Raw genomic sequence first — 15,254 nt, forward strand, 5'->3', positions numbered from 1 at the left:
TTTGCTAAGTGTTCAAAGTAGATGATTTTAAAGACATCTTAATCAATAAACAATAAAGTGTGAGGTCTATTTTGTGATTTGTAGCATTCATAGGCAGAGATGTTTTTCCCTGCTCTCTGATGTGGTTACCAAGATACTAAGTATTTCTAACCACCACGTGCAAGATGCAGACAAGCTGAAGTAGAAGGCTTTACTCGAAGCAATAAAATTGCTTACTTGCCACTAAAGAGCATGTCAATTAGGAAGCAAGCTAAACAGACAAGAAATCAGACCAGAATAACTAGAGGTGAATTTTTAATATCAGTAATTTCCTTCTGCTCTCAGCAAAAGTGTTAATTATTTTGTGGAAAAACATCACTATGTTGTTACCAAATGGCTGAGAGTACAAGTATCAACATATTTGTAATATTGAAGTTCACAGCGTAGCTACTTTTCAAAGATGGTCATGTTTTATGCTATTTAGATTAGCTCTAAAGTAGTTGGTCTAATCTGAGACAATCGTAACACGTTGTTATTTCTGTGCTCTAGAATCTGCCACATAAAAAGGCCGTTACGTGCAGGATCTTACCACTAACAAGGCACTATCATCAGTATGCTGAGACCTTCTGGATGGAAAGGGACACTGGGAGGTGGGAGAGATGGAGTAATGTCAGAAACACACAGGATGTCAGAAACACACAGTATGTGAACAGACAGACAATTTGGAACATGTGCTGCTTGTTTACAGCATTGTGAGGCTTTAAAAAAAAATAATCCATAAAGTGTATACATAACTGTGGTGGAATATATAGCCACATGACCCACGAATTACAGTGTATTTGTATTACTTAGGGAATCAATTATTCTGCTTTCTGTGCTGTCTCAAGCAAATGCAGACAGCTATGTATTCACAGTTCGTACTGTGGCAGAACAAAGGAACCTTTAAAAGAATAAATTAAGAACAGAAGAACATTAAGAAGGAAAACGAGCAAAAACTATTTCAATAACCCCATGTTTCAGTAATTTTCTAATAAAAAAAGAGTTAGTTGGAAAATGCTGCTGAAGAACTATTTATATTCATTATATTATTAAAAGTTTTTTATCTGATTAACACTGCCAAGTGAATTATCTGCCCCTGGAGGAAAGTGGGGATGGCGAGCCGTGGAACAGCTATTACTGTGCAGAAATCTGACGCAGAGAACAAACAGATGTCGTTGGCTCCGCTCTGTATATTCTGGAAGATTGAGCCTTGAATGTTTTTTGTTTCCTACTGACTTACTGTTTCTGATTATAAAACTACACTAAAGTAAAATTTGTTAAAAACTGTATTTATTTCTTTTTCTGAGAACCCTCAAAATTCTAGCACGGAACCTTTCTGGGATCACTAGCGATCCAGTGATAGGAAGCTGGGAGAGCGCTGATTCGTGAAGGGGATTGCAACACAATAACTTGTCTGAATCCTCCCGTTAGAAAGTTAATTGTACTGCTCGCGAGGAGCATCTTCAAATGGAATATGAAATGTATTTTCTGCGTTGAACATAGAAAACATACAGGGAACATTAGAACAGCACACTCAGACAGGCAATCTGCATGAACAGAAGGAAATATTAGACTGATCCTATAAGCAAAATAAACCAACCAACCCCCAATCCACGGCTTAATAGTAAGTGTGAAAAAACTAAACTATAACCCAGTCCTGAAGGGTTCTCCAAAATCAGAAAAACATCTCTGATGGAGAGGGATAAGAATTCAGGTGCTGACTTCTCTGGTCAAATTCTTATAGGACTCTTACCTCACCATCCAGGGGACTTTGCTTCTGAGGACTCAAAGATGCTTTTTGCTATAAAGGAAAAATGTAAAACTAATTTAAAGTAATATGACATAGCAACAAAATCTCAGAAAGAACAAGCCTAATTTAGAAGTGTTTTAAAACACAAGTAGTCTCAGTTTTTAAATAAAACATGCCTTGGGGAATTTCAAGTTTCCACTGAGCTGAAACTTCAGATATTATTAGTAAAAAAAAAAAGCCTTTATTCAATACAAAAACAAACAAAAAACCAAATTGGTTTTGCATATTAAAGATGCATAATAAACCCTAAATATAACCCAGGGGACGAATTTAATTGCTGAGAATAAAGTGCTCATGAATAACAAAGGCAACAGAAGAAAACCAAACAAAACCAAAAATCCCCGAAGGCTCACCAACGAACAAATGCATCCTAAATATCTACAGTCTTTAACTGAGAGATTGAGCTGAATCTCTAGGAAAAGTAGCTTTTCTACAAAACACTGCCAGGGGCCTGAGATTGGTGCTAACGGAAAGGCCAGTTTCAGTCAGCTAAAAGCCTTTTTCTAAATTAATCGCATCCATTACATAAATGGAACAAAACATCATTTTCCGCTCTGCAGATCAATCCAAGCCCAAAATATTAACTGTAACATTTCTTCAATTTGTGATGGCAAGATTTGGGTAGGTCACCAGAGCAATAAACAATAAAATATATTTAAGTCAACTAGCATGCAAACAAGTTTGCACGTTAAGCAACAGACTACTTCATACTGACTGCAGTGAAAGAGAAAGCGAAGATGCAGTATCCATCGAGTACCTGAGGTACCATAAACTTGCACAGGTGCTTTACCTGGAGATAATTTATTTATGCATCATAAAATATTAAAATAGATCAGGCAACATTATCTTCTTGTAGGCATGATTGCTTTCTTCTCTGCCATATTCATCTTCAAAATTGAATTGCCTCTATGCCTTGTCAAATAAAGACCCCTTCTCTCTTATAACAAACCTGTCACATCTATGCAAATGAAAACTTGAGCCTATGTACAACCAGAATTCTTTACAACAATCATATTTTCTGTAAATCTCTTCCATCTTCCTCCCCAGTTCTAGTTTCCTCTCCGTTCAGCTACAGCACCAACGTTGAGTGGAACCAAATGCTATTTCTCCATTTTCTTTATAAAATGCCACACCTGCCCAAGTGTGCAACACACAAGTATTAATGACCTCGGCAAATAATTTTCATTAGGGCATTCAGAAAATATAAAGCATCAAGTAGGTACTAAAAGAAGGTACCTTAACGAAGTCCAGGACAGCTTCTCTCTGCATCTGTTTCGTCCTCATCCTCTCCTCCTCGTACCGAAATGCCGCCAGCTGGGCCTCCTGACGGGTCCGCTCGACGTGCCTGCGGTGCAGCTCGGGATCCGTCACCTGCAACGAAACCGCACCAGGCTGTACGGACAGAGCTCCACAGGGTAAAACAGGTGGGTTAGGGGAAAACAGCGCATGTCTTATGGCTAACATAAGGTTGGGTTTGCATCCAAAGGAATAAAATAGTGGAGTTCAATGTGTTACCTGACTGTGGTGACTTGATAGAGAGAGAAAGTAGGGTGAATCAGGCGGGGGTCTGACAAAGGGAAAAACAGAGAATAAGTATGGTTTTTATCTCAAATATAAACACATTTTCATACTTGAGTTGTCAGTGACACAGAAGTATCTCATCAAATCAGAAGAGTAACCACTTAGAAGCAAAGCTGTTTAACCAGCTGCTGCGATACCGATTTATCTCATTGCGCACTGACAGATTTTGTGCAGTCATTTCTGTCTCTTCTCCTGAATTGTGACACAATTTTTCTACAACTCAAGATACACCAATGGGATTGTACATTTGGCCTATTACACTGAGACACCCAGTACTTTATACCCATTCTCTAAAAGTTAGTGAAGTAACCAATCCAGGAACTTTTCAGAGGATCCTCATTTAGAGGAGCAACTGGCTACTACAGTTATTTTTTGGGCAAAAGGGGATTAATCAGTAGAAACTCTATGTTTCTTTTCCCTACCTCTCTGTCCTGTCCACATAACTCCTTAGTACTCGGTGCTGCTCTCTGTCCTGCATCAAATTTAGAGTTTCAGGTCTTCGTATTTCATCAGTATCCCTGTGGGTAAACACCAGGTGGAAGTGGCATTGGCCACTGACGCACATAAACTACTGTAAGGTTAATTATTCTTTACATTACAGATGGTTTTGTAAGAATAATTGCCTAGACAATTAGCTTCAGATAACCACAAAGGTGAAATTTAGGATGACTTAAGAAATCATGTGATATCAAGTCAGATCACAATTACTGCACAAGTAACATAAGGAGTTTTGAGTAAAGTCTGCATTGCATCCAGCTCTAAGAGTTCCAATGGCTCCAGCATGCTGAAGGAAAACAAAGGCAGAGGCTGCCTGTCAAGGCATTTGCACAGAATTATTGTGGAAGCAGTTTACAGCTTGTGGTTGCCACAAATGAAACATTTGACTAATGCAAGCTTAAAATATAAAAATGTACTCATTGTCATTTGGTTGTTTTTCCACAATTTCTAAGGCAACAACAGGACCTGTTTTCAGTGGCTCAGTTCGTTTAGAACGTTGATTAACTGCTTCTGCATGAAGATCTGCTGCCATCCTTAAGTAAAATTTTGACAACACTGGATACCCTGGTGAACTACGATTTCCTTTACACCATTACAATCTGTCTATGTAAACAGCAGCTCTCTCCTGGCTAACAAGCCTCCTCTTATTTCCTTCATGTATGTCATGGAAGCCAGTGTTTGTGAAGTGTAAGTATTTCCATGTTTGCCACAAATGTTCAGCTAGAAAAATACATACACAAACAAATAATCAGTTTTTCAACCCAAGAGCACTCACTTTATTTGGGGAGAACACGGCAGACTGCTGTATTATTTTATGCCTTACTTGTAGACACTATGCGATAAGGAATGCTGATATAAAGGAGGGCAACTCCTTCAGCACGTATCTGTACAGCTACTGTATCTGCACATTGCAAAATTCCTATTAAAATGTTGCCATAAGTCTGAAAAAAATTGACACAATATTCTTGCTTTCATTTTCTCTTTCCATGCCATTCTAGAATGCCACTAAAATTAATTTCTACTGACAGCAGAAGCAATGACATGCTTATGGCGAGCAGTTGTCTTTTTTTTTTAAGAAAAACATCTTTAGTACAATCAGGCTTGTTTTCTGCTGAGTCCTCGTACATTTGCTTTGACTCCACAGAATACTGAAACGCTTCAGTGGTATATTAAAGTTTCTATCCATTTTGATTTTAGTTCCATTAGCAAGAAGCTATACATTTGCTTATCTCCTGTTCTTTTAATCAGACGCTCAAAAGTCTCTTCTCGAACCAAAGAACCTCATTTATATCCCATCCAACTCTGATCTGTGTTTTATGGATGAGCATTCCCTCTATAAGCCACGCAATCACTAGAGTATGGACCTAATTCAATAAGTCTAATCTACTAAATTAAGTGTGCTGTTTTCAGCACTCTCATCTTATTCCTTCTTCTCCTGATACAAGCTCACAATTAAGGCACAGAAAAGCACATTTGAAATTAAACTAAACCCCCACAGTAGTACAGCTACCAAGAGTCAACCAAGAATGCGACTGCATAGCACAGACGCTCCTTGGTAACTCTTCCCCTAAACCTGAAGCACACGTTTCTCTTCTGTCCTTTATGTAATATAGCTTAAGTCAACTATTTAATTGAAGCACAAATTAAATAAAAAGCAGACATGAAATCAGTTTAAGAGGACACAATTTAATTTGGCAGATTTCTTCAATCAACCAATTTAAAGCTGAGCATTGGCCAAACCTTTGGTCACTGCCATTATTAGGATAGAAACTCCTAATGGGGAGCAATAACTTAGAGAGTCATGCGCATCTCTGGTGAAGCTACAGGAAACAATGTCATTATCTAAACACATTCAGTAAATATGCACTCTGCATTCAGCATGAAACTTTGGATAAAATTACTGTTGCCACATATTCTTACCTGTTTTGATGTAAGTATCGTTTTGTATCCTCTGTTCTCTGAAATTCTCTGACGGATGCAGGTTTCACCGGTGAACTCTAAGTAAAATAACGCAGAAGGCTGCTCAGAATAGTGCACATTAACATTGCAACATTTGTAAAGAGCTGTCTGGACACCTTGTAACCTGTCTAGCAATAATCGAACTAATTGTTCATTCAACTGTATGCTTTTACTGACTGAGAACAAGCTTCATGCCAGGTTGGTCTGAAACTGCAGATGCTGTTTTTGTTCAGAGAGGTGACTACATACATATATTCAAGTCTGTATCTATGCGTTCAGAGCCTTGGTCAACAGTAAGAGAGAAAACAATTGTTCCCTGCAAAGAGTAGGCTTTCTGAAAACTCTGAATATTTAACTTAGTCTAAACTTAAAATGGATGCTCAAGAGATTTAGTTTACTGGCAAATAACTTATAATCAACATGAACAGCCAACTGAATAGAATTTCAAAATGCCTGTACTAAATCTTTATGCCGCTAACAATTAACATTTTTCCCTTGAGAAAGCCAGTATATATTCAGTACTACCAAGTAAATGTCAACAGTTTTCTAGATATCACCCATTACCAGTTGGGAGCAGCAACTTCCATGTTTTTTGAAGACAGCACTCCTCTGGAAAAACCATTTACTTCACATATGCCTAAAGCACATGCTCACATGACAGGAAAACAGTGTGGCTAGTTTAGGCTTATTCCACATAACCCAAAGGGCACTCGGGAGCTGCTTAACACTCCAGCTCTGACCTTCCACAAAGCACAACACTGTGCTCCTTCTCCAGATCAAACCTATTCTTTTTTTTAATCAAAAAAAAGGCAGAACACCAAAGGAAGCCTCTGAGGATGAGGAGCATGAATACCACCACAAAGGCTTTCCTAAGGCATAAGAATTTAGCTCATTTAAGTAAAAGCATCACCTCATTGGAGATCCGCCGCTGGTCGATATATGCCACGAATTGCGAGCTGAGGCTTTCCGAGTCCGCGCACTTGGGTTGTCTCACCTCTTCCTCCTCCTCTTCTGTGGCACAGCTATCAATATAGTCAATCTGATCGAGATCATGTTCCACTTGACATACACACACAAAGAAAACACCCATAATTAGACAACCAACAGCAGCGGAAAAAAACCCAAAATGACAAAAAAGCAACGTCAAGAACTAAGGCTCTACTGTTTTTGTTCCGTCTGGGAAAACTCAGCCTGAAAACTCTTGAACTTTGCCTGGCCCACTAACATTTGTTAAACATTGGATTGTGAAATAATGACAAAATTTATGCTTTTTAAAAAGCAATGAAAAACATGTATCAAGCACCCACTTTTATATTGCTGGCATCAGATACTTTTGCAGTGACTGAAAAATTAAAAGTGCATAGTGTGATTTTCTGTTTTTTAATATAAAAAACTATCTATCAAAATCTGTCAGCTAACACCAAGACTGTGCAATGATTTGTGTACATTTTGAGACATTTCTCTTGGTTCCAATTCATCTTTGTCAGAAAAATGAGAATGGATATGACAGATACTTCTGTTTTTACTACTACAACAACAAAACACAGGGCAGCACGTCTAAGTCATCCGGATGCAAATGCAATACATCTAAAATGCGTATGCGGAAATAACGAAGGGCAGCACAGGAAGCAACAAAACCCCTCTAAAACAACATAAAAACATCCGCAGTTTTGTTTTAAAAAGAGGAATGAAAAAAGAAATCGGGAACCACTGAAATTAGAGCAAGAAACAGCACTGTCTGGCTCGTATTGATTTTTCCCTTGTGTGCGCGATATTATATAGGGCAATTTTTTCACTTGTCCCTGCTTTTACACGTTCTGCATGTGGATTCTGAGAGTCATGATATTGAGCAAACTACCCTGGTGAAAAATGCAGTGCTGCGGATGCAAGGGAAAGCATAAGCTCCCTTTCTGAGCACTAGAGCTTGCTTTTTCTTACAAGCCTCCTCAAACTTGCTGCAGACTCCCTCGCAGACATTCTTTTTCTACTCCCCCACCCCTTTCCTGCCTGTCTAAACCAGACTTCTCTTTGCCTCACCACACAATCTAGCAACTGTTACCGCCAAAGCCACCTCCTCTGCTACTACAGCCATCCAAACCAAAAATACTTCGGCTTCCTTCAATTCCCAGCTCGGTTTCAATCTCCAACAAAACAAACCAAACCAAAAAAATAATCCCTTCTTTCCATCCTCGCTTATTAAACTTAGATGATAATAATGGTATAGTAGAGGGTGAAAGACATTAGTAACTGTGTTAGGAAAGTAAAACTGGAAGGGATCTCCTGGATCACTGACAGATACACGCTCCAATTTGTGCCCCTCTAAGATACTCACAAACTGTCCCTACTCACAAACTGATTGTGCTTCATCTTAATATCTAGTGAGGGATTCTGAGATCCCTGGTGTGCAAACGCCAAAGAAAAAGATCAAGTCAGCCTTAGAGGCAGAGCTGGCAGCACTACCTGTTATTAAGGCTGCCCACAGCTTCCCGTAACATCATGTCTTCAATTCTTCTAAATTTGCCAGAACTGAGCTGTTTGAACTCATTTTTTTGTCTGTTAATGCGTAAAAAAGTCAACCAAAATGCTGCAGGATTTCTAAAAGGTGGCAAAGAAAACAAGATACTGTGACAGAGAAGAATACGACCAAGAAAAGAAGATGGCAAAAGATGGAGGGATTAGGAGGGAAGAAGGAAGTGGGAGTTGGCATGAAAGATTAAAACTAATTGAGAAAAGCAACACTCAGGGAATATGAACTGGAGCCATTAGGGGAAATGGAAAACAGGGAGCCAAGAAGACAAAGAAGAAAAATTAATCGAAGTATATGGCAATGAGATCTAATAATCAATAGCGCAAAATGGAGGAGGAATGACTGAAAAAAACCAAACCTGGAATAAAGCTAAAACTGGGACATATAAACAAGAAGAGGAGTGAACTGTGAGCCAGTGGTAGCAGCAGATTATTGGATGTTAAAATTGAGAAGGACTGTGGAGATCAAGAAACATGGGAAGTGCTATCATGTCTTGAAAAAATATAAGAGTGCTACTGTAAAAGACTGCAGGACAAGTTGAGAATGTGCAAAAAAGCAACATCACTCACAAATATCAGTCTCTCCTAGATGGTGTGCATGTTTGGATTAAAACCCAGGGCTACTGAATAAAGCACTTTTGCTACTTAGAAATATGAAATTCCCTGACTAAACTGCTCATGCCGTTGTGACAGCAGCCAGCAGAGCACTGACAATCTACTGCCGCTGTACATTTTCCCCCGTAGCTCAAGCAGCAAAACTCCATGCACCGAAATTCAAGATTCCAAAATACTGGTTTTGTATTTGGAGACTTTAACGTAGCACATATGCCAACAAAGTTTCCCAGGTAATCCTAATTCTGATGCTATTTGATTTTGCCTTCTAACATCCTTAATACAACAGTGTTTTTAACACTGTTTACACAACTGTGGTTTTGTATAATTACACCCAGACTTTTATCTTTTTCCTCTTTAGACAACCTACTATTTATAGCAAGTATTTGGGAACCTTAATAATGACAGCAAGAAATATGGTTAGCCAAAGCTCACTATTTACCTCCACCATTAGTGACGACGGTGCTCCCTCGGTTTTCTTGATACTGACTTTCTCTTCGCAGTCTCTGCTCTTTCGTGATCTCTGCCACACGCAAAGGGAGATCTGAGAACTCATCTGTTGGCTTTACAAAACAAACAGTGAAGTCAAGAAACGCTTTTCTTTGGAAACACCACCTTGTAAGCTGCTACCTACTGATTTGTGGTTTTACTTCAACTGTCCTGTTTTGCACCTATAAAACCCTAACTTAAAGTAAAATATAGCTATAGAGTTTTGGTCTTAAAGTCACATATTCAAACTTTCTTGAGAAAACAGCTTGCCTACAGTTTTGCTCTGCAATACCTGCAAGTGCTTGAAAACATCACAGGATGGAAACTCGTAGAATCATCTCAAAAACTAAGGTAGGAATGCAAGCAGGTGTACGGAGTGTAACTCACTGAAACACTTTAGGTCTTGGCTACTGCCTTTCCCGGTTTTCCCAAGAAGAAAAGGGATCTTCTTCCTTGGAAGTATAATTGACAGTCTTCTTGCTAAGGCATCTCATTTTCCTGCTTCTAAGTGGCAATCAGATTTTATTTTTAACATTTGAAACGAGCTACAAAGATGAAATTTCCGTCTCATTTTTGAAGCTTAATTTTCATGTCCAGATTCATTTTATCCAAACAACTACTAACAAATAATCGTAGTTGACTCAACATTGTAATAGGATACAGTTATAAGCTTTTTTAAAAAGGAGGAACCCCTTTTTTCTCATCTTTTATGTTCTAGTAAATTAATATGTCATGCAGTTTTACACATTTCTTTTATTATTCCCAACTCTGCATCCACCCCATATATAATTATGCTTGTTTTTCTCCAATAAAATGACAAATAATTTTGGCTCAAGGCAACCTGCACACCAGCATATACATGTTACCTATTGAACATGCTTCGAGACACACACTTGTTACTTCTCCCTACTGCACTCAACAAAAATAAAGCTGTGACACTTACTTCATTCCCTGACCATCTTTTGTCTCCACTGTCTACGCTGTTGAAGCCGGAATCAAGTGCTCCATAGGGACGACTGGAATAGAGTTCTTCATGGCTGTCAAACGCACAGTTTTGGTTAGAGTAACACAAACACCACCAAACGCTTCTCAGCACAATAAGCTACCAAGCACAGTTGCAGCGTGTTCACAAGCTCAGCGTGATAGAAATCAGACTGCGTTTGTCACAAAGAACAAGAGGCATATTCTTACAGCTACAAATACAGTCACTCAGCTGCCCACTTGCCCTGGCCTGGCCTTTTAAGAGCTAATCCGATCCAGAGTATATATCCATACTTCAAACATTTCCCAAGCAGGAATTACGACAAAGCAAAATGCAAAGTGGTCTGTCATTTCACTTTTTAACAAGTCAAACTTCCATTTTCTGCTACTCATGTATTTTGGCTGAAAAACGCTGTCCCACAAACTTTTTTTGTAATAAGCACAAAACCATGCAAAATTACTAAAAGTGTATCAGAATACACTTCAACACAAAAGTAAGCAGAAAGTATTACACTTCTGTCATCTTCCTCATAATCACCTACCTAAGAAACCGTGCAGAAGGCTGGACAGTATTTCAAATATTTCATAATATAATAAATACAGCAGTACAGTTTTCACCTAGAGAGCCTGACTTCGTCAATGCCATGTCTAGACAAAAGGTGTTAGACACGTGTCCAGTGCTACAATACACATAACGAAGCAGCCACCCAGTTCTTCTCCAACTTTCTGGGCTCAGAAAGTCCATAATTCAACAGTACAGCCACCACAGATGTCAAGTCTGGCAACTGCCGCAGAGAGCTCCAGCAACAGAGACAATGGGACGTGTCTGATCCTCTGCAGATGGCATCTCACAACAGCTCCACTGTCCTGCTGGCACTCGATGCCCCAGGGAGAACTGCAGCAGTAATTACTACATAATATACAAGGATGAATGAATTTCAGGAAGCTAATTGCTTCACCCCATGGTGACTCAATTGCAGGCCATTTTCTTATTGGTATTGCTCTCAAGTTGTTGGTGCCTCTGAAATCCCTCTTTCAGGAAATATTTATTTTCAAATTACTATTATTACTGTTATTACCACAATTCATGCAGCACTGTATGCATGCACGGGACTTCGTACAACAGTGAGAGACTGTTACCTTGGGCTATTTTAAATTTCAGATAGACATGAACCAGCAAAACAGTAAGAGGCAGAATGGAGGGCTACAGATGAAAAATGTTAGGGAATACATCTGCCTCTATGCAGATCTAGATTCTGCAAACGTACACCAAAAGAGGAGCTCTTGCATCTGCATGGAGTCTTGCTTAACTCAAGAGTTCCACCTTTATGGCCCTGTATTTCAACAGAAAGATCACCTGCATAGTAAATGCCTAGAAAAAAAGAATGACAAAAAAACAAACCAAACTTCTTGTGGGTGGGGAAGAAAAAGAAGGACCATGAAATCTCCCAGTGCAGTTAAAGAACTATTAGCCTGAACCACTGACAACAGAAGCATACTTAGGCTAACAGTTCACAGTACTCAAATATTGGATTTAAACTCTAAGTCAAAGAAAAATCCATCTGCAGTATAACACCATATAAAGGCAACAATATTTTCAGAATCTCCTGAGAACCCTGTTCGAAGCTGAACAATTATTGCAAATAGAAGAGTATTGAAATGATTCTTTGGCTACATTTCAAAACTGGGGAAGTACCTTGACACTATTTTTTTTTTCTTTTAATCCTTTTCAATTAGAGATTTTGAAAAGCAATAAATCTACAACTAAGTTTATCTGGAACCTCAAAAATTCCTAATCACCGTGCCCAGAACTCTTATTTTTAAACATGAAAGCTGCTTTCTCTCTCACCAGCTCTCATATCTAAAAGCAGCTATGCAATGCTGCACACTTCACATGTTTATAATCATACAGCAGACATCCCAAAATCAGCTGAGACTTGGGATTTTTATTCCTCCCTGATCAACAAGCTGCAAGGAACAACAAAGGCACTTGGATAGATCAGAGCATTTTGAGGCAATTACAACTTATCCAGGAAGCTACATAAGGCTTGAAGTCAAAGGATAAGAAACCGAATGTCTGGTAAGGCCAACAGCCAAAGGAAGACACCACTTGCCAACGTTTCAAAGACACAGCCCCAAAGCCACCCTAAACCACACATTTTTACCTCCTGTAAGAAAGAACCCAAGTCCCAGAATACCCACTACATTGGTTCATGCATGAATATTTCATATTTTAAGCCTTGTAACTCTGGACTACAGCAGTCTGCCTAAGCACCTAAAGAACTGCTATGTGGCTTCGACAGTTCTGCCTCCCATCAATATATTCACTCCAGTGCCATCCTCAGCTGCTCTGAACTTCAGTGTTGCAAATGAGACTGACTGCAGCAGGTCAACACTTGCTGTGAGATAAACCTCACATAGCTTATGCATAGAAAAGGCCTGTAACATACAAGATTTCACTCTGGTCAAACAGTTCAATATAATTTGACAAAGTTAAACCAAACAATCGGCTGCACAGTGACCTCCACACCACACTTCCTGTCGTAATATCTTGTTTCATTAGCAGCGTTAACAACTTTGTTGTTAAAAAATGTTTGATCAAGAGTCAACTGACAGCATGACTGAAACTTCCTTAAACTTTAAGAATCTCTACAACTCAGTTTCAGATTCTTAACTTCCATGGTATTTCACCTCGCTTATCAGATAAAACAGCAACAAAGTCTAGGGGTACTGCCTGATATCTTATTTCTGTTGGTCACCTTTGAAGATAACAAACATAAAGCTCTTGTGACTTGCCTGGAAATATTAACTATATTGTAGCTGAATGCTTTTATTTCTCAGGTCCCAAGTTCCATAAGAACACATGAGGAACCACCTGCAACACTAAAGGCCCTAAATAGTATGGTAAAAACAAACAATTCTATCACCAACCCTTGTCTCCTCTTGGGGATGGAAATACAGCGACAGGGAAGGCAGCTGAAGCTCATTTCATGCAGCTGAATCTGGAAGCAAGTCTAGAAAAGCACCCTCAACCAGTTCTGCCCTTGTTTTTTCATTCATAATTCCAAGCTATGATTAAAATACATAAATTCTTCTCATTTCACAAATAAATGAAAACTTTCAAAGTAATTTACAGCTACAGACAACAATAAATCAGCAATCACACAGCCCACTGATTTTGTTGGAGTTTCTATTAAAAAAAATAAACTATGCTACACAGATCATGACAGTTTAACATTTAGAGACTTCTCAGCAACAGGACAGTATCTCCAATATTATGTAGAAACCATCTGCAACAGCTCTAAGAAACTGAGTAACACTCATAAAATGCTTATATATTGATCTCACCTAGAAAAATAATTTACGACATTCAGTGCTGATGAAGAATCACTCTGTCAGTCTCTCATGCAAATTCTTCCTCGCAGATCTGACCCATGATGATTTATCGTGAGACCCTCTGATCTGTGTTTTATTGCTGCTCAGATAGTGGTATATTCGCTAGCAAACTTATTCCTCCACACCTTATTACCACCTTCCAAGGTGACCGAGGTATTTTTTATATATATTTAGTTTCATACTTTACTGACTCCCTTTCTTCTGTATCATGTAAAAGGAATAATCTTAACCGCTGCTTTTCTCTAGACATCTTAATTTAGCAGCTGATAAGGTTGACTATTCCAATATTTGTGTTACAACGCTAAAGAATCGTGCCAAGTGAAAGTTTGCCAAGAATAACAGTTTACTAACGGGGTGGAGATCAGCTCTTACACCTGTAGTTCAAGCAAGTAGTTATAAAATTCTGTACAGAAGGTTAAAAATAATCACAGCAGGGATATACTTCAGTAAGGATGTGGAAAATATTAAGATCTCATAAACTGAACACCTTAACACGAGAGCAATCCCTATATTATGAAGATACCAACACACTGTTATTACAGTGTATCAGCTCTTACGCTGCCTTTCATATGATATTACCCAGGTTTTCTTCTGAACTGCTCCTTGCTTCTTACGTAGTGGTATCTTGTTAGAATACACCACGAGATAACACAGATGATACTCTTCAAAGCCACCTCCATCAATGCACTTACCAATGAACAGGCCTTGGATTTATTTTTTAACTCAGATAACGGATAAAATTTTCCCGAATGTCATCAAAACAAGGAACTCAGGTTGTGCCAAACTTACCAGGATCCAAATCCCATGGGTCTCCTATCATAATCAGGCAAGTCTGGAGCTATCTTGCATGCTTCTATGTTCAGGTATTTAAATATGTGAATTTTTCCTTTTATACATATCTTAAAAAAAAAATACACAAGTATAATTTGACAATACGTTTTCAAAGTACTGCAGACATTTAACCTGTAGTTGAGAGTAACAAATAGGCATATTTATGTCAACCAGTGCATCTTCTTATCTTACTGCATTTTAGAGAAACAGCTATAGGGGAGCACCACAGCATGCCCGTGAGAGACAAATGGAAGCTGTCCTTCAAGTACACCTGGTCTGCACACAACTTTGTCAGCTGGATGCTGAAACTTCCCCATGCAAACATGACATAAGCATTTTCAAGTACTAGAATTTATGCTCTTGGCAACAGAACAGACACATCCCATGGATGTCCAGCTTTGAATTGCAGTGGATTGCCAGAGCAAGCTCCAGTTTACAGTGAAGGAAGCAAGTAACAGCCGTCTTGGCTTTCAAAACAGAGGCAAAGCCCTGCTGAAGCCATTGGTCTTAGCAAGTGCTACTGCTGACTCGGAAGCAGCAGCTCACAGGAGAA

General features: G+C 38.9%; 1 protein-coding gene across 3 annotated transcripts in view; it reads right to left on the bottom strand.

The window, feature by feature from the left end:
- The window catches only part of LRCH3 (leucine rich repeats and calponin homology domain containing 3), a 61,474-nt gene that overhangs the window by 19,251 nt on the left and 26,969 nt on the right, over positions 1-15,254 (bottom strand). For 2 of the 3 annotated variants that reach the window (XM_080350170.1, XM_080350169.1), the window contains exons 6-14: positions 14,660-14,769; positions 10,437-10,530; positions 9,447-9,567; positions 6,777-6,925; positions 5,828-5,904; positions 3,832-3,927; positions 3,344-3,395; positions 3,065-3,199; positions 1,772-1,819 (exon numbers count right to left, since the gene is read on the bottom strand). In XM_080350170.1, coding sequence (XP_080206296.1) covers positions 1,772-1,819; positions 3,065-3,199; positions 3,344-3,395; positions 3,832-3,927; positions 5,828-5,904; positions 6,777-6,925; positions 9,447-9,567; positions 10,437-10,530; positions 14,660-14,769 — 882 coding nt within the window. The remainder of the gene's footprint in view (positions 1-1,771; positions 1,820-3,064; positions 3,200-3,343; positions 3,396-3,831; positions 3,928-5,827; positions 5,905-6,776; positions 6,926-9,446; positions 9,568-10,436; positions 10,531-14,659; positions 14,770-15,254) is intronic. The other variant, XM_080350171.1, reaches the window with a different exon arrangement.

Source organism: Nesoenas mayeri (assembly GCF_963082525.1).
Source record: "Nesoenas mayeri genome assembly, chromosome: 9".
Classification (NCBI taxonomy): Eukaryota; Metazoa; Chordata; class Aves; order Columbiformes; family Columbidae; genus Nesoenas; species Nesoenas mayeri.